Source organism: Chanodichthys erythropterus, chromosome 13 (assembly GCF_024489055.1).
Source record: "Chanodichthys erythropterus isolate Z2021 chromosome 13, ASM2448905v1, whole genome shotgun sequence".
Classification (NCBI taxonomy): domain Eukaryota; kingdom Metazoa; phylum Chordata; class Actinopteri; order Cypriniformes; family Xenocyprididae; genus Chanodichthys; species Chanodichthys erythropterus.
Genome location: NC_090233.1, coordinates 35,664,068 through 35,690,357, shown reverse-complemented (window position 1 = coordinate 35,690,357; position 26,290 = coordinate 35,664,068). Strand labels below are relative to the sequence as shown.

General features: G+C 36.1%; 1 protein-coding gene across 1 annotated transcript; it reads left to right on the top strand.

The window, feature by feature from the left end:
- The first annotated feature begins 140 nt into the window (after positions 1–140).
- On the top strand, positions 141–26,290 carry msna (moesin a). Its single transcript, XM_067408450.1, has 14 exons — positions 141–456; positions 13,226–13,309; positions 15,941–16,036; positions 17,540–17,662; positions 17,883–18,034; positions 19,248–19,331; positions 19,448–19,594; positions 20,874–20,970; positions 21,377–21,540; positions 23,218–23,348; positions 23,432–23,592; positions 23,842–23,934; positions 24,408–24,638; positions 24,900–26,290. Exons 1-14 carry the CDS (start codon positions 445–447, stop codon positions 25,062–25,064), a joined length of 1,740 nt encoding a protein of 579 aa, XP_067264551.1. The 5' UTR covers positions 141–444; the 3' UTR covers positions 25,065–26,290.

The window sequence follows — 26,290 nt, the reverse complement described above, 5'->3', positions numbered from 1 at the left end:
TTCTGGGGAAAATTACGTCACTGTTGGAATTGTGTGGGATACCCCCACCTCGCATTCCCAGAGCGCGCGCGTCTGTGGCACACAAAGCGGCAGCAGCGAATAACGGGGCCTGTGCGAATCCGGGCGGAGTTTAGTCAAACGCGCTTTGGTGTGCCTTCATCGGCTGGGCTGGGTGTGGTTTTCAAAACTCAGTTCCGTTAGCAGGAAATCGACTCTAGGACCACCACCAGTACTTCTTTGAGCGACAAAGACGCAGTGAAAAGTGAAACTTTGTCTTCGGGATCTGGAAGAAATTTGAGAAGAAGCTTTTCCACACGGGCGGTGACGGTTGTTCACTCTTGCGCGTGGACATCAGCCGATGGGAAAAAGTTTGGCTTTTTGCTGACTTCATTTTATAGTTCAGTTTGTGACACATCCGTGAGAGAAGAGACAAAAACAGACAAAATGCCGAAAACGGTGAGTACTCATGAGAAATGGAAGCCATTGTTTTGAGTTCGTACGGTAGCGAACAAAAATGGGCAGAGATTTCAGTGTTTTTTTTTTAAAAAAGCTGCGCATTTTTGCTGAAACAGGAGACAGTAGCGACGCGTAGGCGCTCGAGAGGGGCGAGGATGATCTTTCTCTTGCTAGCATTTTTGCCAGTTGCTAGTTCCCGCGGATAAACAGTAGGCCATGAGCAAGGCACTATTTATGGCAAGAATTAATTCTTTGGACAATGACGGTCGTTCATCCGACCCGAACGCACCGAAGAATAACTTGTTGCGCTGCTAATTATAAAATGACGGTTTCTCTAATACTTTATCTGTACGTTGTATTTTATGAGGAATTGTTTAGACCTGTGAAGTTAGTCTCTGTTTTCCCTAAACCATTTTATACTAACCGACTTATCTCTGGCAGTGGCGTTTTGTGTTGTATAGGGGCTGAACCGTTACTCGGTGACAACCTGACAACCCCCTCCTTTCCCAAATCCGATTGGCTTTCCATCGAAGTTGCCTTGAATAGACCGTGTCCCGCGCCGATGAGGATTTTGATTCATTCCAGTCATTTGAATGTTTTGAACGCTTTCACATAAAGACTTTTCAGATTCGTTCACTGACTATTTAAGATGCATAATTTGGCCAGTAGATGGCAACAAGAATGTCTTTTGTGTTACGAGTGAGTCTTTGAATCACAATTCAACCGATTCCTTAAAGTCGTAACATCTTTTATTAAAGGATTAGTTCACTTGCAAATTAAAATTCCCTGATAATTTACTCACCCCCATGTTATCCAAGATGTTCATGTCTTTCTTCAGTCGAAAAGAAAATGGTTTTTGGTGAAAACATTCCAGGATTTTTCTCCATATAGTGGACTTCAATGACTTGGGTAAAGTTGGTTTTATATTCGCACATTCGGACTTCTGATAAATTCAGACTTTCCAATAAATGTGCAGTAAATTAATGTTTGCAAATTTTAAGCAGCGACATGATATTGACAACCAATGATTGTCAACTTACAACATTTTTCACAGTCGATCAAAATAGGCAAATTGATTTAATGGCATATTTACTTGTGAATGTCCACTGAATGTCCAAATGTGTGATTAACAAGGCTATTGAATACGGATGTCCGAATGTGCGAATATAAAACCAACTTTACACAAGTACTTCAATGGAGCCCAAACGGTTGAAGGTCAAAATTACACTTTACAGCGATCCCAGGTGAGAAATAAGGGTCTTATCTAGATAAACCATCGCTCATTTTCAAGTTTTAACCATAAAAGCTCATCTTGAACTAGCTCTCCTCTAATTTGAATTCTGACACTGCTAAGTGTATTACTGCCCTCCTCAGGTCAAAGTTTGAACTAAATTGTCATATACAATATGCTAGTGCAAGTATATAACAATTAGTTCAAACTTTGACCTGTGGAGGGCAGTAATACACTTAATACACTAATACACAGAATTTTAATAGAGAAGAGAGCTAGTTCAAGATGAGCATTTATTGTTAAAACGTATAGAAGTGTTTTTGTTTTTTTTTGTTTAGAAAATGAGTGATGGTTCCTCTAGATAAGACTCTTATTCCTCGTCTGGGATCGCTGTAAACTGTAATTTTGACCTTGAACCGTTTGGAGGCCATTGAAGTCCACTGTATGGAGAAAATTCCTTTCTTAATTTCTTTTCGACTGAAGAAAGAAAGACATTAACATCTTGGGTGACATGGGGGTGAGTAAATTATCAGGAAATTAATTTGAAAGTGAACTAATCTTTTAACGTTTCAGTGTCTGCACATTTACTAAGAGATTCAGAAAAGAGATTCAAGCTTCATTAAGTGTTTCCTTTACAAATGATTACAAGACAGACCTGTTATTTTTGTCCTCCATTTTTTTCCCCAATAAACAAGGTTTAGTGAAGGTTGAGTCCAACGAATATTTCATAAGGGACATGCTTAAATGATCAAGAAAACATTTTAATTAATGTCTGTGGTCATTTGTGATTCTGTTTTCTAGAACCATGAAAGAGAACCGAAGTGAATGAGAACAGTGGAAAGATTCATTTAAACCAATTCATGTGTTCACTTCATTGTAAAGTCATCAAGAAAACAAAATTGACCATTTTTGCAGTATTTATTATAAATAATTTATCTGTGCACATCTTTATTTTTTTATTTTTTAAATTCATGTGGCCTTGTAATATTTAATTGGGTTAATTTTCTCTTCTCTTCTCTTCTCTTCTCTTCTCTTCTCTTCTCTTCTCTTCTCTTCTCTTCTCTTCTCTTCTCTTCTCTTCTCTTCTCTTCTCTTCTCTCCTCTCTGATAACTCATTTACTGGTACAAGAGTAGGACAGCCAAAATGGTCGACTTTAAAATGATTGATTGGATGATTGGATAGTTGTTTTTTGCTATTGCTGTGATCTTCATGTGAGTGACACAGGTTGTCCGCCCTTGCACCGATAAACACGTTATCAGAGGAGAAGAGATGTTGTTGCAAGAGGGAATTATTTTGATTAAATAATGTGAGGGCACATGAATTGAAAAAAAAATTATGAGCACAGATAAATCATTTCTAAAAAAAAAAATCCATTCAATTTTTTTTTTTTTTTTTAAAGGCACGTTTTTGATCTGCTTTAAGTGATTTGGGACTAAAAACTTGAGGCCTGTCAGAAGTGACTGGTCCAGCATTTTTGGAGCTCGCCTGTCACTAGGGAGGACCAGACGAGCTCATGGCGCAGTCTTAGACAATTTTCCATGCCAAGGCGTGGTGCTCAAATAGAGAAGAAAAACTGTATTTATTTATTTTTTTTTTGGTAACACCTCACAATTAATGAATCATTGTTTAGGTAAAGATTTTATTTAAGACTACAGATCAACAGTAGGATAGAGGCACTCATCTTTATGTAGCTTAAGTTTTTAGCGCAAACAATTTTTTATTTTCCCTCAGTGAAATACAGTTCAGTGTTTTTAGTGTCAGTAGTTATGCAGTACTAGTGTATGAGTCATAAAATTACAAATATTCAAAATAACCCCTGACAAAAAAGTACCACGGACATGCGCTATGGTCCCGGGCTTGTACCATACTATTCTTTGAAAAGTACTATGTAAATACCCAAATGCAACAATAATCTTTTTAAACATGCTAATGAACTGAAACAGAATTAGATTCTTGGCCCTTTTTGTTCATCCACACATAAATCTGAATGTTTTAATCATCATAACATTAGATAGTGACTTTATGATGAAGGTTATTATAAAGTGTTAAGAAACATTATATATTGCTCAACAGATCAGTAGTTGATGTGCATGAGAATGTATGAATTAAAGATTCATGAGACTTTAATGCATCTGAAGCTTTGTATACATTATATACTGTAAGAATTTGAGAAATAATGTTTGTCAGTTTATTAGCATGTTTACGTGGCATTAGACATTTGAGTGCTGATATTGTGCTTAAGCTCAATTTAATTGAAAGATTCTTTTCTCAAAATGGCTCAATCACACCCTTACATTATAGCTTAAATGTAGCTTATAGTTAGTTTCCTTTTTATCTGTCATGTTCGGAGTGAAGGGAAACTCCACTGAGTGTGAATATAGAAGTTAGCCGGATGTAATATCAGAGCTGTTAGGCTGAAGGAACAGAGCAGGTACATGACACTATAATGAAGAGTGTCGGTGTGGTTGTGTGGCAGACTGCTGCACACTAGATACTGTTTGCTGCACACTAGATTTTCTGGAATAGATTGATTTTTATGATAACGGAAATCAGTCTAGTATAAGTAAATGTGTTTTGCTTGTCATTGGAGACATCAGATTAATTTTTAGAGGTTTGGATCTGCGTATGGAATTGTATTGGACTGCAAAATGAGTCAGAACTTTTTTGGTCGTTATTGTAGACTCCTTCAAGTCCAAGTGTCTCTTTCCGATAATGACTCAAGGTTTCTGTGCTTACACTGTGCTTGCATCACTTCCTGTTGAACGTTTCCTGTTCGGGGCCAGCTAGGCTTGATGCTGCCGCTCAGTACCTTATTTGGAGTTTCACAGAACTACGGCGTGCGCGCACATACACCCTCACACACACAGCTTTGTGTAGTGAGCATGGGCCCCTTTTCCGCTGAAGATTTCTGTTGCCCAGAATGCAGCTGTGTATCACAGCTAATGTACTAAAATGGCCTCTTTTAGGATCAGCACACTCCTCTCTCTCCTTCCCTTCGCTCGTATGTATTCACATGTATGCATTTATCTCCAGTCATCAGTTCCTCTCAGTGTAACGAGTGGGAGTTTTGTGACCCCTGTACGTTCAGGTCACAAGGAGTGTGCAAGCGAGAAGTGAGGGACTTATAAAGTTCAACTATAATCTATTTGTAGACTTTTTTTTTAAACAGTTTTGTGTAAATGTATAGCCTGCTCTGCTTTTTGAATCACACGTTTGTATACATGACCATTAAAAAGTTGGAGGTGGTATTGTTTTTGGAAAAAGTCTCATTCATCAAGGATGCATTTATTTGATCAAAATTACAGTAAAATCAGTAATACTGTGAAATGTTATTACATTTAAAATAACTGTTTACATTTTAAAATATATTACAATAGAAATTTTATTTCTGTGATGGCATAGCTAAATTTTCTGGAATGTACTTGGTCAAATCTGCTTTGCCATCCTATATTTGAAGTTTTGGTTTAATTCATTCTGTTGACAAAAGTACACAACTGCCTAATGTCCAGACAATAAGACCTCTATCTGATTTAGAACCATAGAGATGATCCAGAACCTTTTGAATTACACGTAATAATTTCTGCAATGTAACCTGTAGACTTGAGCTTTATTTTCCTAAATATACTGCTTAAATCTTATTCTTGACTTTGTTCTAAATGACCAAATCATGAAGTCAGAAGGGGGTTGGAGGTCTCTGAAGTTAATCCATCTACTTTGCACATACCACACACACACATACACACACACACATACACATACACACATACACACACATACACACACACACATACACACACACACACACACCCACACACTCACTCTCACTCAGATTAATGATCTTTAATAAGGTATAGCTCCAGGAGGGTTTGAGGGGAAAGTTCTAGAATTTGTTGAACAGTTCACATCTCGATGGAGGAAAACTGCAGCATTGAACGACAACTGACTTCAAACCTAATGTGAGTTGAACTGTGTGCGTGGATGTTTGTAAAGTAAAGCAATACAAATAGATTGTTGAATTAAAATAGTTAAGTAAATTTGCAAGTGGTTTTAGAATGTCACATGAAAAGCTTTACAGCTTTGAGCATGATGTTTTGTATAGGACTATTATGTAAATGCAAAATACTGGTGTCAGTTTTTTTTCTGCATTTTATTTTTATAGAACTTCCACTTCAGAGTAAATGAGCTGTATTCATTTACCGGCAGAAGCCTTCGGTGTAGCTTTAAGGACCATGATTATTTAACCAACTGGAGTGTCTTCTATTTAAATGTTTTTCCAAGATTGCACATTGTTAAAAATGGAGAGACATTTTGATTTAAAATTCATATTCTCTTAAATTCACATTGGATTTAGTTACAGAGACCTTGAGGCTGTATGTGTTTCTATTTATTTCAGCATTGGAACAACTGCATTGGAAGTTTGTGCTGTTTGTGTAAATGCATAGAAGTGTGTCTGTAAGTCGGATTTCAAGAGGGAGATTTGACCCTGCAGTAAAAGATGCTGGTCAAGTAATTCATGTAAATTTAATTAATGAGTATTGCTGTTCTCTGCAATATGGAAGTTCTGAAGTTCCTGTTTAATATCTACTATTTGTATAAATGTTATGCTGTTATTTTATAGTTTGTAACAAACTCTAGCAAAGAAGGATCTTGAGATAAACGTATGCAGTTTACATAGATTTAAAAATTAAAAAGTTGTGTGCATTTTTGGACTTTTTTTTTTTTTTTTTAGAAAACAAAAAGGTTCTATCTACAAAAGAGTATGAAATGCAAAAACTTTGAAGCTCAATCTCAACGGCTCGGAATGCAGATAGAACCTTATAATTCCAATGTGGTGAATTATCAACAGCGTTGTCTCTATTGATCACTTTTCCATTTTAGACATGGACAAACGTGCAAACATGCATTAAATTTACAAAGTCAGATGAGGATTAACCACAGATGCACTCAGATTCTGCTGTCTCAATTTTTTGGGTGGAAGTATTGTAGAGTCATTGTGTTAAATTGCACAACCAAAGGAGGGGCAGGGAGTGAGAGAAACGGAGAGTTTGACTTTCACCACCAGTTAGTTTGTGGTGTCAGTTAACTGAGGGTAATGGTAGAATAAACACACAAATATACAGCGGCTATTAGCTTTTTATCTCCCCTCATCTGCTTGATATAAACAGCAGCCATTTTGTCCTTGTTTGAGTACATTTTCAGGTCTACAGACTGTGTGTGTGTGTGTGTGTGTGTGTGTGTGTGTGTGTGTGTGTGTGTGTGTGTGTGTGTGTGTGTGTGTGTGTGTGTGTGTGTGTGTGTGTGTAAACGGGATAAAAACAGTGTCAAAACTGTGCCAAGTGTTCTACACTATATTGGATTTGAGAATGAAAACTTGTGCCATTTAGTTCAAATATTTGTTCTAATTAGCCTTTTCAGTGGAATACTTAATTTAATGGCTTGTTTTGATTTCAAGTGTTTGTAGGATTCAGCGTGTGGGCTTGCTAATTGATATTGGTATTTGTTTGAGAAATACGAGTCATTGTTTGCCAATTCTTGGCTCTGTCGTAGCTCATGATTAGCATTTTTGCTACTTCCCAAAGTAACTTACACATGAACTGATCCCAGTCTTAGTGAGCAGCCTTGATGTCTACTGCATAGGCTGCTACCTTTAAAGGTTTAGTTCACTTTCAAATGAAAATTACCCCAAGCTTTACTCTAGGAATGAGCGGTATCTTATCGTTTGCGATATACCGTTGAAAATTCTCCTCACGATAAAAGTTAGTCTCATCGCAACAATAAGTCTAGTTGATAACGTAGTTTCGTGCGTGACCGATTCACTGTTCACGCGCGGAGTGAAAACAAACATGACGGAAGGCAGAAGTGAGGCTGAGGAGCAGCTTGTTGTTAAGCGAGGAGGTACCTTCACAATTTGGAACTGGTTTGGTAATAGAAAATCAGATGCGGAACAAACTACCATAATCACTGTAAACAAATGTACAAAAGCCGTAGGCTATGCTCTATGAGCTGTCATTTACGCCGTCATCACCCGGTTGTTGAGAGCGCGCGAGCGCAGGTTAGACCTGAACATCTCACGTTGCTATCTGTGTTTAAACTAAACTAATTTAAAACTTGCCAATTCAAACATTCAACCGTAAGAAGCAAAGAGAACTCGCGTGCTGTAAGGAGATTTGTGTGTACTCATCCGAAGCGCGTACACTGAGAGCTGCGTCACAGCTGTATTTTGTAAACTATCCGAATACATACCGTGTCTCAATCAGCTCCCTAGTTCAGTAGTCAGGGCACTGATCAAGGAGTCGGCCACATTCACTTTCATATACGGATTCACGACCTAGGGAGCTCATTGAGACGCAGGGATAGTTGGGTTACTTTTTGATACAGTTAGGGCTGTGACGGTCGGCATGACAACCGTGGTCGTGGAGTCACCGGCGGTGTGATATATAAAATATTTATATATATATATATATATATATATATATATATATATATATATATATATATATATATATATATTAATATTATTATATATATTATTATTATATATATAATTATTATATATATTATTATTATATATATAATTATTATATATATATATATATATATATATATATTATTATATATATATATATATATATATATTATTATATATATAATTATTATATATATATTATTATATATATAATTATTATATATATATATATATATTATTATTATATATATATATATATATATATATATATATATATATATATATTATTATATATATATATATATATTATTATATATATATATATATATATATATATTATTATATATATATATATATATATATATATATATATATATATATATATATATATATATATATATATATATATCTCAGAGGTCGCGTTAACCGTTTTTGTAGCAGTGACGGAAAAAATATAAAGGCCGTCCGTCATTTTGACAGATTACTGAGGCTGATGTAGCTTGTAAATGTAATTCCCACCCCTGTCCAGTAGGTGGTGAGTGCACTCCATTGTGGCAGCAGAGCGCGAGTTCAGTCTCCAGATTAAAATGTTGCGTTTGATTACACACAGGCAAGCACCCAGTTTAAATCATATTTTTATAATAAAGTTATAATACTTATACTTGCATGATCCATTTTTTGTTTTTGATTTCGGTAAGCTACTGTGTCTTTCAATATATTTTCATATATTTCATTCTGCAACGATGATCGCGACCCGTGACAACTGTTGAGATGAAAACTGAAGTCTTTGTTCAACTTTCTTTTCATAATATAAATAAATGCATAGCCTAGGCCTATTTACTTGTCCTGTAAGTTCGTGAATAAAAATGAAAATGTGGATGAAATCAGAAGCTATTAAATGTCTTATTAAAATATAAAAATTAAAATTATGGGTAATTTTGATTATGACAGATTTTTTACTGTCGGTCAAAATGACAGACTATGTCATTGGTATCGTTATCGCAATAAATACCTGAAATCATCGTGATATTTTTTAGGCCATATTGCCCATCCCTACTTTACTCACCCTCAAGCCATCCTAGGTGTATATAACGTTCTTCTTTCTGATGAACACAATCAGTTATATTAATAAATATCCTGATGCATCCAAGCTTTAAAATGGCAATGAGCGATACCAACGATTATGAAGCTGAAGAAACTGCATCCATCCATCATAAACATACTCCACACTGCTCCAGGGGGTTAATAAAGTCCTTCTGAAGCAAAGCGATGCTTTGTGTGTTTTAAAAAAAAAAGTATTTAACAAGTTATGAAGTAAAATATCTAGCTTCCGCAAGACTGCCTTCCGTATTCAACTTACAAAAAAGGGAACTGGCGCCGCATCAGTTAAGCTTTAACCGTAAGTTGAATAGGGAAGGCGTAGGACGTAGCACTAGCTTTCTGATTTGCGGAAGGCTGTCTAGCGGAAGCTAGATATTTTACTTCATAACTTGTTAAAATTTTATTTATTTATTTATTTTTTTTACACAAACTCATCAGACTTTATTAAAGGGTCAGTTCACCCAAAAATTAAAATTATGTCATTAATGACTCACCCTCATGTCGTCCCAAACCCGTAAGACCACTGTTTATCTTCAGAACACAGTTTAAGACATTTTAGATTTAGTCCGAGAGCTTTCTGTCCCTTGATTGAAAATGTATGTACGGTACACTGTCCATATTCAGAAAGGTAATAAAAACATCATCAAAAGTAGTCCATGTGACATCAGTGGGTTAGTTAGAAGTTTTTGAAGCATCGAAAATACATTTTGGTCCAAAAATAACAAACTACGACTTTATTCAGCATTGTATTAATGTCATTAATGACATCATTTTAATTTTTGGGTGAACTAACCCTTTAACCAAGGGTAAATAAAGAACTGGTTGTTTCAGTAAGTACTGTACAGTGTTTCCTTTAATCTTTACTTTAAATTACTATGTCTATAATGGGTAATATTTTATGTATTTGAGGTCTGAGATGTGGCAAACAGTATGTCTAATCAGCCAAGTCTTAAATATCCTGCATAGCACTTTGTCTTTTATAACATGAGATTTTAACCAAATGTTGATTTTGGTAAAATGCTGCAACAATATGTTAATTTTTTTCATGAAAAATTACAGTTTTGGACATATAGGGTAATAAGAAATAACTACAAATGAGCATGTAAAGCAAATAACTTAAAAACAAATTTGTGCCCTGCGCCACACAATGTTCTCACCTTTTTCCCCCCTTACCTGTTTGCATCCCTGCTTTTAACTAAAGAATCAACTATCGATGTAACAGCCTTGTAGCAGTAGTTTTGATTTTTAAAAACAAGTTATCTTTCAAAATGAATTCCTCAATGGGGAAAATAAATGTGATTTTTATTTCTGGGACCTGACTGTTTGAAGTTAGCATGTTGTTAAATCTAATAACCTGAAACACTAATAAGCATATACATGGCACACAAATATTGGGTAAAATAATTCTACCAATTCTAGCAATGTCTTCTATATTTTTTTTAGTATTCAGTAAAAGTATTTTTAATCTACCTTTCTCTGATATCATCAACTATCTTGGATTATTTTTTTGTCACAGGACTACATTTTGGAACAGACCTTCTATTTTGGCTTGCTTTATTGAAATTGATTTTTAAAAGTGCAAATACTATATTTAGCCTATTCTTTATTGGTTCGTTGGGTAAGTATTATTATTCTGTGTGTATGTGAGGGTGTCTGAGTGAAGTCAGGGTGATTGTTCTAAGAATAGAACCTCTGGCGGGTCCACTGTGAAGACCACACCCATCACACACACACCCTGACCAGGCAGAACTATGTATTTTTAGTTCCTGTTTCATGAAGCCATGAACTATTTTTATTCTGTGAATCCACATCAGGATTGAGAGAGTCCATTAACCGACCAATATACCGTTTCACACTTACTCTCTCTCACGCACACACCCCTGCCATTAATGACAGAGGGTGAGGTAGGGAGGGAGAGAGGGGGAGAGAGAGCGAGAACGAGATTTGTTATTTAGAGGCTTGTGTTTATGAAATGAACTCTCCCAGACCCAGAGAGGAATAGAAGAGGAAAGAGCAGAAAAGTCATACAGTCGTTGGGAAAGCTCTGCTTGTTCTTTTTGTTCCAACTGGCTGATGTAAGCCTGTGAAACTGCAGAACAAGAATACACACACACACACACACACACACACACACACACACACACACACACACACACACACACACACACACACACACACACACACACACACACACACACACACACACACAAATGCTAAAATGAAATGAATCACCTCATACTAAAGTCATTCCAAGAGTGCTTGATAGTTACCGACAGAGACGTATTCCGATAATGCACACAACGCACCTGTGTTTCAAACATGCGGTTTCACAACCTGCTCTTGTTTCACAATTGTGTTCTAATAAAACTTGCCAATGACTAATAGTCTGTTGTAATATTCTGAAGCACCAAAACATCTGACATTTAATAGAGATAACAGCTTATTGTGTGCTTATAAGAAAATCAGAATATATGTGAATATGAAGTTGTGTGTAGAAATACTACTTCAAAGAGTAGTGTGTATAGTTAAGTATGTGGATGTGAGGAAGTGTGGATATGAAAGAATGAGGGACTTTTGTGGATATTAGTAAGGGGACTGTTAGTAAAGGAATATGTGGATGTAAAGCAGGCCATAAACACCATTGAAACTGAGATAGTTTACAGGACGCACAAGAATCAAAGTCATTTGGCATCACGGATGTGCAAATGTATGTTGAGCTCTTAAAGAGTCTCAGCACATGAACACTGTTCTGCCTCACAGACAGCTGCTAGATAAAGCTGGATATTACGGCTGAGCTGTGGCTAAATTGAGCTGTTTATCTCTTGCGCACAGTCAAAGCCGGTTAAAAGTCTTTAGTCCAGTAGAAGAGCTTTATGTGGACCACATCAATCATACTAAAATACGTATTTTGACCTATTTGTTCTCTTAATGTTTGACAGGTGTCCATATTTCATAGACATTTTCACAGAGAAGTAGTTAAGAGTGAAATAAAATGAATAACAATTGGCTGACTTTATTTGGATAATTGTGAAATAGACAGAAGCTGCATTGTACTGAGAATTATCCCTCTGACTGATGTTATTAATAAAAGGTGTGCTCCGATTGGTTGTAATTGTATAGTGAGAAGAAGTGAGGTGCATTGCTTAATGTGTCTCCATGGTTACTGGAGGTGTGGTCATCTGCATCCTGTGGGGTGGAGGTGGAGATGGGGTGAGAGAGACGAAGAAAGGGGGGATATCTTTTCCATTCATCCCTCTTGCTGTTTCCTTCTATTGTTTTTTATCTTATCCAGACTTCCAGAGCACAATCTATCATGTTAAAATAGCAAGCCACACTTTGGAGCATAGATTTACACACAAACACACACATAATACTCTTAAGCATGCATGCTCACACACATCTAAGCGCAAACAGACACATAATGCCTCTTTTAGAGTTCTCTGTGATAAGGATTCAAGCTTTTTCTAACTATTAAAGATGTTTAAGCAGCTTTCCATCAAAAAGATATAGGATAAATGCTGCATTTACTTGATCAAAAATACAGCACAAACAGTAATATTGAAAATTTGTATTATTAAAATTTAAAATGTAATTTCTTCCTGTGATGGCACCCAGTCATTACTCTAGTCTTCAGTGTCACATGATCCTTCAGAAACTATTCTAATATGCTGATTTGGTGCTCAAGGAACATTTCTCAAGATCACGGTTAAAAACGTTGTGCTGCTTATTATTATTGTGCTGCTTATTATTAAAATATTTTTTCAGGATTCTTTGAATAGAAAGTTCAAAAGAGTTTTGTAGCATCATAAATGTCTTTACTTTTGATCATTTTAATGCATCCTTGCTGATCCCCAAACATTTAAACAGTGATGTATGTGGGTATGCTCCATGTACTGCCTGTCTTTTGGCCTTTTAATCTGTCTTCATTCATTCATTCATTCATATTTATTTATTATTTATCTATTTTCAGATCAGTGTTCGTGTGACTACGATGGATGCAGAGCTGGAGTTTGCCATCCAACCCAGCACTACAGGGAAACAGTTATTCGACCAGGTGTGTGTGTGTGTGTGTGTGTGTGTGTGTGTGTGAACTTGTTGCTACTTTTTCTTTTTAGAATTTAAGAACCAACTTTCTTCTTGGTAGCCCTGTTCACACCGAGATCTCATTGGTTCAAAATCCTGCTCATCTTAATTGTATATTTAAATGTCTGTGAATATTTCACTTTCAGTTAAGAACAGACAAATTTTCTGGCAGTGGAAACTAGGTTAAGACAGTGTCAGTGAAGCGGTGTGTGTGTTTAGTTTAAGAACTAAAAAAACCTTCTTATGAGGGAATTCTTCCTCCTTCCACCCTTCCTCTTTCTGACTCTGCTTCTTCCTCATGCTGTAATTCTGTACAATCCCCTCTTCCTCACTCTTAGTCACTCTGTCCATCACACCCATGAAGTCACCCTTTCTTAAACTTGATAATAGGCAGCTTTGTTCCTGAGCAACCTTTAATTTCTCTCTCTCTCTCTCTCTCTCTCTCTCTCTCTCTGACACAAACACACTCACACTCACACACACATACGCACACACTCACACTCATTCTTCAGACAGTTGTGTAGGTTGTTGAGTTCTTTTTTTTTTTTTTTTTTTCCTTTTTTTTTTTTTTTTTTTAAGCAGGATTTAGTCTTCAGTTTGAGCAGAGGGTTTGGGATTAGAAAGATTTAGGTTGACATGATACCAAAGCTTTATAAGTCAATACCACTGAAATCATCTTTCATGCCACAGCAAAAAGAAAAACAACTAATATTTTAAATGTAATTAAATGTTGAACATTTTTAAATATAAAATAAAAGTATTAATATTATCAAATGAAATTACAGCGATTGCCTTCGAGTGTATTTCAATTAATTATTTGTTTTTAGTTTCTCAGTTATTACATTTTAGTGTTCAGGCAAGTATTTAATCTAGACAAATTAACAGTCAGCAATAAAGGTCTATTAGTCTGCATGTACACTGCCTAGAGCACAAATTCATTATTTTTACACACATCTAATAATTTGTCCCATCTGTTTACATTCTCTTAAGGCTGACTGTATGCTGCCACTCAAAAGTTTGGGGTCAGTAAGGTTTTTTATTTAAAGGAATTAATACTTTTATTGTGTGTATTTACATTAATGTCACAAATAGCTATTTCATCCAAAAAGTGAATGAGTGTTTGAAAGCAACAGCCTATTCGTCAGTCTTAGCACTGATATGAAATTGGGGTTAAACTTTTACTGCAGAATTACTTAGTACTGAATTGTTGGCATTTTTCTAAAATCCCTAGTTTCTGTGGTACTTTAGTGTGTGGTTGTTTTTAAATATAATTGAATATATGTTTAACTATCAAACTTCCTGTTAATTTTCCTAAAAACTTTCTGCTAACCATCCAGCACTGCAGACAGCATGACGTTATATTCAAAAGAGACAGAACATTGTGTCATTCTCTGTTTACAAATTATATATAAACACAGCTTCCTCCGCACTGTTTTCTTTCTCCACATTTACTTATCACTCTCTTTCTCTCATTCACTTTCTTTCTCTGTCTGTTTAACTTGCATTATTTTCAGACACAATACAGTTTGATCAGTCCAGTAGTGAGCTAGCTTTTCACAACAATTCACATTTTCCATTGCTGTCTGTCTCACACACCCTCTTGACTGTGAATAACGTGGGTCTTCTCTGCATATGTCAGCACATTCATAGTATCTCTTGAGCATCTCACTCCTGCTTTAAAGCTAAATACACATGGCAGTGATTAAATCCATGAACATTTGGCCGCCAGGAGGTGCTGTTGGTTCTTACTGAAGGTTAAATCCGATACGCTATTCAAACATCTCTGTTGTTAATTGATTTGTGAAACTAGTTCACTGATTTATTTATTTATTTATTTTCAGAAAACTTGGAAATAAAAAGTGCATTAATTTTTTTTTTTTCATGTCCATGAAGGGGAATTGGCCAAGTTCACACAGCAACAGAATACGGTTGTCAGTCCTGTATTTGAGTCCTTAATAACTGTGTGTGAACAGAACCGTCAGTTATTTACGGGAGTAACAACTGCATTCTACAGTCATTCTATAAACTCGCACCTGTAAATTAAATTTTCAGGACTCTGTGTGAACATTGCAAGAGGGCTTCTCTGCACTGTGCAAACTCACGTCTACTATGTGTTGCATGTTTTCTTGTGTGGTTTCACTTTCAGTAACTAACAGTGACAGAGATATTACCTGTCTATCATCTGAAAGTCTTAGATCCAGTCATTATTCTGCTCCCGTTAGTTTTGTTCTACACGCGACTCAAATAAATTTAAGATATTACTTTGGTCACCGTTGCTAATGGTTACTAGTAAGAGAATACGGGCTTGAATCCTGTTGCACGTTCATACAGACAGTATTTGAGATGCTACTAGTTGCTGCTGTTTGAACGGGACATTTCTTTAGTCACACCTGTAAGTAAATGCGGTTGTCAGTACCAAAAACTGACTGTGTGAACCTTTTTCAGGTCTCTCTATTACAAAAAGTCTTCACTTTTCCACATTCTATGAACTTGTAATATCTTTGAGTGGATGCATGTACTATGGGTGTGTGTGAAAATGCTATTTTATTTAATGTCTCTTTATTTAATCATGGATTTTAAGATGTACATGTCTGTTTTATAGGTTGTGAAAACCATTGGATTAAGGGAGGTGTGGTTTTTTGGACTGCAGTACCAGGACACCAAAGGCTTTTCCACCTGGCTTAAACTCAACAAGAAGGTATGTGTTTATACATAAAGCTGCTTTTTAGTGTCCCATTAGCACCAGGGTAATTTTTTTTTTTTTTTAAACATCTACATTTTGTCTTTTTTTTTCTTTTTTTTTTTTCTTCCATTACGTTTTCATTTATTAATTTCACTCTGATGGCATATAAGTTTAGTAAACAAAAATAACAATTCAGTTGATCATAATAATGTGCATAACTTGCACTAGTGATGCTCCGATTGATCAGCCACCGATCATGACTGGCGGATATGGGCTAAAAATAGCTTGATCTGCGAACCCCAAAAGCGCCGATCAAAAAAGCCGTTCACGTGACGTAAATTACTTGAGCGACTTTTTTTTTTGACGTAAATTACTTGAGCAACTTTTTCACTCGTGATGAAATCCCTCGAGGTGAAAGCGAGCGACGTCATTTTAACACCACTAACATGATTAGGCATCTTAGAACATGCCATACAACTGAATATGCCGAGTATGAGAAACTAAACCAGCCGAAGCCAACAACGTCCCCATCCCTCAACCAGCCGACTGTGAGTGATGCATTTAAACGACGTGAACCATACAGCAGGGATAGTATGAGGTAGAGCTGCCAATTATTAAATGTAATCAATGTTACATTTAATAATTGTATTGTAATGTAAAAGATGTAAAAGAGGCTACATCCCATTAAGCTGATCTGAAGTGTGTTGGTCTGCCTAACCCCTCTTTGTTTGGAATAATTTTATGTTACTCTGCCTTATTTGGGAAAGATGGCCTACAGTAGCCTTAAGTTATCTCATTTTCTAAAATAAACACTTGGTAGTTCTTCAAGATCTTGACTCTAGCCTATTTCTACAGTTTTTTTTTTGTTCTCAATGCAGTTAATTTTGCAGTTAATTTAGAGTTAGTTTCATTTCTACAAATGGTGCAAACTCTGATAGATTATTGATAAAAGATTCCCATTCCCCTGCCATTCTGTGATCGGCAATCGGCAGATCATGATCTTGGTAATCAGTGATCGGCCCCAAAAATGCTGATCAGAGCATCTCTTAACTTGCATAACAGGCCAAACTTTCCAACATTTACAAAAAAAAAAAAAGTTAATCGGTCTTACCGACATTAACAAAAGACAACATGTGAATGTGTCCTCGCTGTTTATATTAGCTCAGAAGTATATAACAGATTTGAGATTATCTTCATTATCATTGACAAAAAAAGCACTGTCAACAAACACTTTCATCAGTAATATTGCTGACAAAATTTAGCTGATTAGTACTTTCTTGTGAAACCTGCAGTTGTCAGCCTTTTTCAGACTTCCAGTTTTCTTAGTAACATGTCTCAATAATTTGACCCCATGTGTATCTCAGAAAGTGTCATTAATAAAAAAATAAATAAATACATGGAAAGGCAATGAAAGGTCAGTTCATTTGTTCTGAAGAAACAGATGATTGATGCTGACAGGCAGGTGGAATTAATGACTGTCAAACCAAAAGTAATTGTTGTTTATTCCTTTTTGTCTAGGTTACGGCTCAAGATGTCCGCAAGGAGAGTCCTTTGCTGTTTAAATTCAGAGCAAAGTTTTACCCCGAAGATGTTTCTGAGGAGCTGATTCAAGAGGCAACTCAAAGACTTTTCTTCCTTCAGGTTTGTGCATGCTTGTGTCTTTACATGTTTGCATTACTGGACTGTCTAGGGATGGGTTTGAATTAATCTAAATTAATGCTGGATGTTGTAAAGTGATAATGTGATATTGCACAATCTGGTGGTCAGTGAAGGAATTTACCAGTAGCAGGTCTACTCACAGTACAGGCTAACATTAAAGCATTCCTTTCTTTTAAAACCTTCCATTGTTGGTTGGTTCCAGGTGAAAGAGGGGATCCTGAACGATGATATCTACTGCCCCCCGGAGACTGCAGTGTTGCTGGCGTCTTATGCAGTGCAGGCCAAATACACGGACTACAACAAAGATGTTCATACTCCTGGATACCTGTCCAGTGAGAAACTGCTCCCACAGAGGTGTGTATATGTAGATATTTTAGTACCAGTGTCAACTGGTGCTTTACCAGAGTGGGGAAGCACAGATGATTGACTGGTGTATTTTGATCTGTTTTCTTATGAGGTGCATGCAGTGTTTCTCCAAAGCATCGCTAAACATGAAATTATTTAAAGGAAATGATATAGTTTAGAACTGATTTAATGACCGTATGATGAACTGTACAATATTTACAAATGGCAATAGACCTCATTATGTTCAATAATTGTGTAAAGTTCATCAATTATGAAACGAGTTCAATTAATCTATAAAGCAGCTCTGTAGAAAACAGTGATGTCATCATCCAGCTCAGATCAGTTCTCATCCAATAGTGTCAGTGCAGTAATGTAAAATATTACGAATATTAAAATTAAAGCCTTTAATCTTCAAGCATTCATTATATATGAATTATAATGAAAAGCAGGGGAAAAAAAAGCAGAAAAACAAAAATGTGTTGTGAAAAACAGAGCTAATTTACTAAATAAATAATAGTGCAATAGTGCTATGGAATATTTTAAACTTTTATCCACCAATATATTGAACTGCACCAAGAGTGATGTATAATAACTTATTTGTACTAGGGCTGCAATAACTAAAATCGATAATGACGATTGCTGACAATTTTTTCCTTATATATTGGTTGTTTCATTGTGCACGGATAACTTTTTGTCAGTGACGTTGCTTTACAGTGATAAAAGCCTTTTTTTTTTTTCTGTGAGAAAATGTATTTAAAATATGTCAGAACCTTGTGTAGCCTCAAAGCAGTAGACCTTAGTCAGGGTAGCACCATATTTAATTTATGACAGGAATGAAAACAAGGCTGTGAAGGATAAAATACAGTGCATTTAATACATTGTACTGTTGTTTAACAACAATCCGATTGTTAAGCTGATGGAATGTCTTTCAAAGAAAAACTTTCATTTGACACAAACTCCATAAAACAGTTTTAAAAGTAGTGAGTTGTGAAAATTACACAATCTAGGACCTTTTTATACAGTGTTTGCCACTGTAATTCTATCGCTCAAGGCCTTCATCAAGGTTTTAATTTGCGTTAAATTCAATATTGCCTCTATCCTGACTAAGGTCTATTACCATCACTTAGTACTTAACAATGTTTTGGTTAGAAAGTATCAGCCATGTCAAGAACATGTTTGTGATTCTAACTGTGAGCTTGTGTGTGTAATCTTTTCTCTGCAGAGTTCTGGAACAGCACAAGCTGAATAAGGAGCAATGGGAGGAAAGAATTCAGGTCTGGCACGAGGAGCACAAGGGCATGTTGAGGTACAGCCAATGGAATGCGCTCTTGCTTTTTTTTCTGTTTTATCGCTGACTGCAGTGACCCTGTCAATCACACACACCAGACAGAGTGATAATGTGTATCTGTGCATGTGTTTCAGAGAGGACTCGATGATGGAGTATCTGAAGATAGCTCAGGATCTGGAGATGTACGGTGTGAATTACTTCAGTATTAAGAATAAGAAAGGATCAGAGCTGTGGCTGGGTGTGGATGCCCTGGGACTCAACATCTATGAGCAGAATGACAAGTACATTCATATCCATTTAACATTCATAAACAAATTAATGGTTTTGTTATGTGTCACAAATATATTTGGTAAGAAAATGCACTGCTATATAAAAGTTCTTTAAAAGTTTTTTTAAATTAATACTTTATTCAGCAAAGGTGCATTTGATTTGAACAAAAGTGTCAGTAAAAACAAACAAACAAAAAAAAAACATTCTTTTGAAAATAAATGCTGCAGAAAATATGTATGTAAAATTTGGGGTAGTTTTTTTTTTTTTTTAAAGAAATTAATACTTTTACTTTTGATCAATTTAATGCATGTGAATAAGAGTATTTGAATTTCCTATTTATCAAAGAATGTATCACAGTTTCCACTAAAATATTAAGTAGAACAACCATTTTCAACATTTATTATAATAATAATTATAATAATAATAATAATAATAATAATTTCTTGAGCACCAAAAAAGCATATTAGAATTATTTCTGAAGTATCATGTGACACTGAAGACTGGAGTAATGATGCTGAAAATTTAGCCTTGCTATCACAGGAATAAATGACATTTTAAAATATACTAAAAAATAGTTATAATATTTGTATAAATTTGTATAAAATTGTAATAATATTTAACAATAATAAATACATGCAGCCTTGGTGACTGCAGTCACATGCAGACTTCTTTCAAAAATATTTAAAAAAATCAATAACACTTTACAATAAGTTATAACATTAGTTACCTGCTTTGACATGAACAAAGAATTAACAATACTACATCAGCATTTATTGATTTTAGTTTCAACATTTACTAATACTTTATTAAAATCAAAAGTTGTATTTGTTAACATTAGTTAATGCACTATGAACTAACATGAACAATGAACGACCGCACTTTTATTAACTTAACAAAGATTAAAAATATATATTTCTCATCGTTAGTTCATAAGTTAACAAATGAGACCTTATAGTAAAGTGTTACCAAAAAATCTTAAGACGACAAACCTTTAGAAGAGTAGAGTTAATCATTTAATTTTAATCATATCATTTTTTAAAAAATAAAATACATTTTAATTTGATTTTAATGCTTATTATAAAATCACAAAAAAATAAAATCGCACAAATCACAAAAATCTGTTGTATTAGATATTTCCCAAATTTTACTACCATGGGCATGTTTGGCAAAAATTAGTCATATAATGTTGTTTGTCTTCATGAGCTTGACATCCTTTTTTTTGGGGGGGGGGGGGTTAAGTGCTTATTATAATAATGTGTGTGTGACTCCCCTCTTCTCCTCTCTCTTCAGGATGACACCTAAAATTGGCTTCCCCTGGAGTGAGATCAGGAACATTTCTTTCAACGATAAGAAATTTGTCATCAAACCCATTGATAAAAAAGCCCCGGTATGTCAAACATGATTTTCCTGCTGTCTGACTTATCACAGTTTCTGTACAATTTCTCTGCAAACAGGGTGTAGACAAGTAGAACACTGTTATTGCAAAGCAGTGAAGTGTTGTAAAGTTTCATGATGTGATTTTAGATATGAGGATGGTGAAATCACAGTGTACACCAAAGACTTTCCATTGAAGCTGCACGTTTTTTCTTTGTTACGCTATCATGGACACAAATAAGAGTTTGGATGTGGACATGTCTCCTTTTTATTTCATTCTTTAGTATTTCCTGTAGCTCCTGAACCCTCACTCCCTCCCCTGGCTTTCTTTGACTCTGTTCCTAAACTTAGGGAGCTGTTTATGTACTCAGCATTTTATGGCATCATAGGAAGTATAATGTTTTCTCTCTTCCCCTCAGGACTTTGTGTTCTATGCCCAGCGTTTACGCATTAATAAGAGGATTCTGGCCCTGTGCATGGGGAACCATGAGCTTTATATGAGACGTCGTAAACCTGACACCATTGAGGTCCAGCAGATGAAGGCACAGGCCAAGGAGGAGAAAAACCACAAGAAGATGGAGAGGTGAGAGGAAAAAAGAGAGACAGCAGGGCTCCAGACTGCGACTAAATGGTTACATTTTGCATTTTTTCCTGCCAGTGCGACTAAATTTTGTTAGAGGTCGCACTGGTGTGACCACCACATTGCACAACTGATAAGAGCTGTCATTTCTGTTTCATATGAGAAACATCAAATGGCAAACTAAACGGCACTATTAGTTTGAGCTGTGCAGTGCAGACAGTTTATCATCGCTGAGCAATAATAGACTGCGCAGCGCAAGCTCAGTGTGCGCCAATCTCAATCATGTGACACTGCTTACTACACAGTACAAACTGCTGGGAGATTCGGTGAGAAAGCGGTTGAATTCACCACAAAATGAATAACCTCGCTGCAAGATCTAGTGAGAAGCATTCAAATTCAGCGCAGAATTCTTCTATAAACCAAAAGCTCTAAATATTACCCAATTTTAATGTTATTTTTAATTGGATGATGTGTAAAACTAAAAGTTTAAAGATGGAGAACTAACTAATAGGCAAACAAAACCTTTAAAAAAAAAAAGATATGAAATTACCACCAGATGGCGGAAGAGAAGCAGTTATTGACTCCCTAATATATGGAAAAGTAGGAAAAGTCAAAAACTTCTTCAAAATTGTGACTGAATTCCACAGAAAGCAAGTAAAGAGTGCTCCTTTAATAATCACTGAAAATGTTGGTCAGTTCAGTATGGTACATTTAATAAGAGTAGAATATTTACATTTTCCCCTATAAAATGTTTTTGCATGTTACTGTCAATAAGTTAATTTTATCTGCATCTCAATTCAAGCTCATTGCTTTACTGTCAAATTTCCAATGAATAAACATGTAATATTATTAGTAACTGCACTTATTAATGCAAAATAATAGCAATATGATTAAATTAGCTTTTATGATTTAAAAAAACAAACAAAAAAACAGCTCCACCAAATCAGGCACGCGCCAGCACCTTCTGTAGAACTTTGGAGACACCAGCGCCACTGCTCTCAAATGTTAGTCTGGAGCCCTGGATAGAGTTACATCTGATTTTGATCAAAATTGTGATTATTTCAGCGGTGATTTGAATTCTTTCCAGTGACTCAAATATTTTGATTCTGCTCACCAATAAAATTTCAGATATGTCCACTGATTCATTCAGTGACTCTTTCTGTATGTTACATCATTACATCAGTTAATGTTTTTTGTCTATTGTAACTGTATCATTGATTTAAACAGATTCATTCACAAACTCTTTTTGTCATTCTAGACCGAATGAAGTCATGTTGTCTTTTATTAAAATGTTTACACATTTCTGAATTGGGATCATTCCACCCAATTTATTTTCTTTCTTATATTATTTTATTCTGTTTATGAACATTCATGAACATTCAGTTTTAGGTTTTGTTCAGACTCAAAACACTGAATCATAACTTTTTCACAATCGAAACACCACGAATTATGTGTGAAATATTTATCAGGCACACAAGGAGCTAGCCTACACCTTGAGATCATTTAAAGTGTTTATACTTATTTGTGTGTGCCTGTGTGTTAAGCTGATAAATTGATGGTTTTATGTTTAGATTAGTTCATTGTTCAGCGCTGGACCCTTCACAATGACAGGAAGGACACATTCCTCTTCTAATACATCTGTCTGTTTGTTTTTCACCCTCACACACACTAATGTCGCAGGGCCATGTTGGAAGATGAACGTAAAAAGAGAGAGCAGGCTGAAAAAGAGAAAGAGAAGATTGAAAAAGAAAAAGAAGAGCTGATGGAGAGACTCAAAGTGATAGAAGAACAGACAAGAAAAGCTCAGCAAGGTGAGATGGAGTGAAATTAGCTGTTTCTAATCTTTCATTTATTCATTAATGGTCAATAATCACTCCTTATTTTGTGTGTGCAGAGCTGGAGGAGCAGACCCGCAAGGCGCTGGAGTTGGATCAGGAGCGTAAACGCGCTCAGGAGGAAGCAGAGCGCTTGGAACGAGAGCGCCGTCTGGCAGAGGAGGCCAAAGCAGCTCTGCTGCAGCAATCTGAGAGTCAGATGAAGAACCAGGAGCATCTGGTCAGTTGCCATGTCAACCAAGCTACACATTGCCAGCCACCATGGCAGCACAAATCTAGTCACTATGACAGCCTTACGGCAACACCTATACAACCCTTGCAGTAGTTTACAGTTGTAACCATGGTAACCAAACTACAGTTCTGAAGTTTCCATGAGAACCAGACATCATCCAACCACAAAGAGCAAGACATCCATAATTAAATCTGTTTCCATGCAACTCTGAGAATATATGTGTGTGTGTGTATACAGGCCACTGAACTGGCAGAGTTGACCTCCAAGATCTCCCTGCTGGAAGATGCCAAAAAGAAGAAAGAGGAGGAAGCATCAGAGTGGCAAATGAAGGTAAACATGACTAATTGTCAGCAGGTGCCTTACAGAAGCTTACTGTAGAACAATCCATCCATCGATCCACAGTGCAAGTGTGTGCCGAACTGTAGATGGTACCCCTAGTCTTAATCAGCGTTGCCAAGTTTGTGGTTTTCCTGTAGAATTGGGCTACTTTCAAGTTGTTGCAGGGGGTTCTTTTTTTTTTTCTTCTTCTGCGGGCTGATTTCCATTCCTGCATGTATGATTTTGGCACTCTAACACCCCCAAAACACCCCCCAGATGTAAAATTCAGTGGAGAATTTGGCCACACAATGGAGAAAATGGCATTGGTCTACTTAAGTTGCACAGACCTGGCAACCCTGGTCTCATTCTTGTGATAAAAGAACATTCTTTAATGGCCAAAAGGCACAAATATCACAATGCTGGTTAATTTTTAAAACATTATGGTGTCAATTTTGTGAGTTAATGTAGTGCTGTGTGTTTTCCAGGCCACTCAGGTGCAGGAGGACCTAGAGAAGACTAAAGAGGAGCTAAAGAACAAAGTCGTGTCATCCCATGTCCAAGAGCCAGTGCACGGCGAAAATGACAACGATGAAGGTGATGAGAGCAGTGCAGAGGCCTCCGCCGAACTCACCTCCGCAGCAGCTTATAAAGACAGGAGTGAGGAGGAGCGCATGACGGAGGCTGAGAAGAACGAACGGGTGCAGAAACACCTGCTGGTGAGAGAACTACTTCACGAACACACTATTTAAAGTGATAGTTCACACAAGAATAACACTTTTATCATTTACTTATCCTCATGTCATTCCAAACTGGATTGACATTTGTGTTTGCATGGACCACAAAAGGAGTTATCTTGCAGAATGTTTACACTGCACTTTTTCAATACAGTAAAAATTGGACAACATACAATGAATGCTTTACCAGAGTAAATTTATTTCATATGAAAAATAAAAAAAATTGTCTCCTTTTTTCCACAGGCTCTTACTTCTGAGCTTGCTAATGCTCGTGATGACACCAAGAAGACCCAGAACGACATCATCCACGCAGAGAATGTACGAGCAGGACGCGACAAATACAAGACGCTTCGTCAGATCCGCTCTGGAAACACCAAACAGCGAATTGATGAATTCGAGTGCATGTAAATGTACCACAGTCAGCCAACAGGGGGAGCTACAGCCTGCCTTTTGCAATCATGCCTGCAGAGGAACTACAGTACCAACAGTTCACCACTCCAACAGAAAATAAAGCCAAATATAGAATAATGCTGCACAATTCAAAAATCCCTTTAATTCAGGAGTGTTGTTTGGGTTACTGCATTATGATAAGGGAGATTTTTTTTTTTTTTTTTGCTTTGTGTTTTGACCTAGATGTAGCTTTTTATATTGGAAAACATTAACAGTTTGCTGATTAACTGAACTAAAGGGTTTTTACTTCAGTAAAACTGGGATATCAATAAGAATTGAATTCCATTGTTAGGATAGACTCCAAAAGCACTCCAGAGAGACATGCCAGTGTGCCAAGACTGTAATTCAAATCAGTATGGTTGATATCAAACTGCACAGTGCCATTGTGATGGTGCAATAGACTAGCTATTGCTATAAAATTGTATCTATGTGCCTTTCTAATAAAACGACTACAGTATAGATTAAAACACATGCCTAAGATCATGGCTACGTGCTCCCCATCAACCACTCTGCCAATATCGGCAGCCCACAAGAGCAAAAAAAAGTGTGTGTGTGTGTGTGAGAGAGAGTGAGAGTGAGATCCCTGTTGATAATTCCTTTAGTTATAGTTTCTCACTGCTGCAGGTTTGTGGCCGCTCCCTGTTTGTGCCTTTTCCTAAAGAGAAAAAGTTATCAAACTGTATTTCTAGTTTAGGTTTTAATCCTATTCTTATTTTAAGCTTTTTTGTTGTGTTTTTTTTTTTTTTTTTTTTTTAAATAAGAGACTTTTGTTGTTTTTGAGGCATTCGAATTTTTTCGCAGTATTATTTTGAAGAATCCTTTAATAGAACGACACTTAAAAAGCATCTTTTTCCCTTTATTTCTGAACAGTATTTACCCAGAGTGTACACAGTTTAAAATAGCCCTGCACTTGTAGGTGGTGCCTTAGTTGTTGTTGTAGTCTATATTCATTTTATTTTTATTCATGTGGCAATATGCTGCACTGAAGCAATATGACATGTCCCCGGCTGCTTTAGAAGAATTCTTCATTCTGATCTTACTAAATTGTTTTGATATACAAGAACACAGGTCTCCTGATAAATATTGAAGTTTGTTTTTATCATATACAATGCTCTTGTAACATCGGTGATTTCTCGCCACCCTTAGGATACAGGGTTTTTTTTTTTTTTTTTTTTTTTTGTCAA

Excerpts from the sequence above, each read along its gene's own strand:
- msna (XM_067408450.1), top strand. Across the intron at positions 13,310-15,940 it reads GGAAACAGTTATTCGACCAG|GTTGTGAAAACCATTGGATT; the intron begins GTGTGTGTGTGT and ends TCTGTTTTATAG. Across the intron at positions 19,595-20,873 it reads ATCTATGAGCAGAATGACAA|GATGACACCTAAAATTGGCT; the intron begins GTACATTCATAT and ends CTCTCTCTTCAG.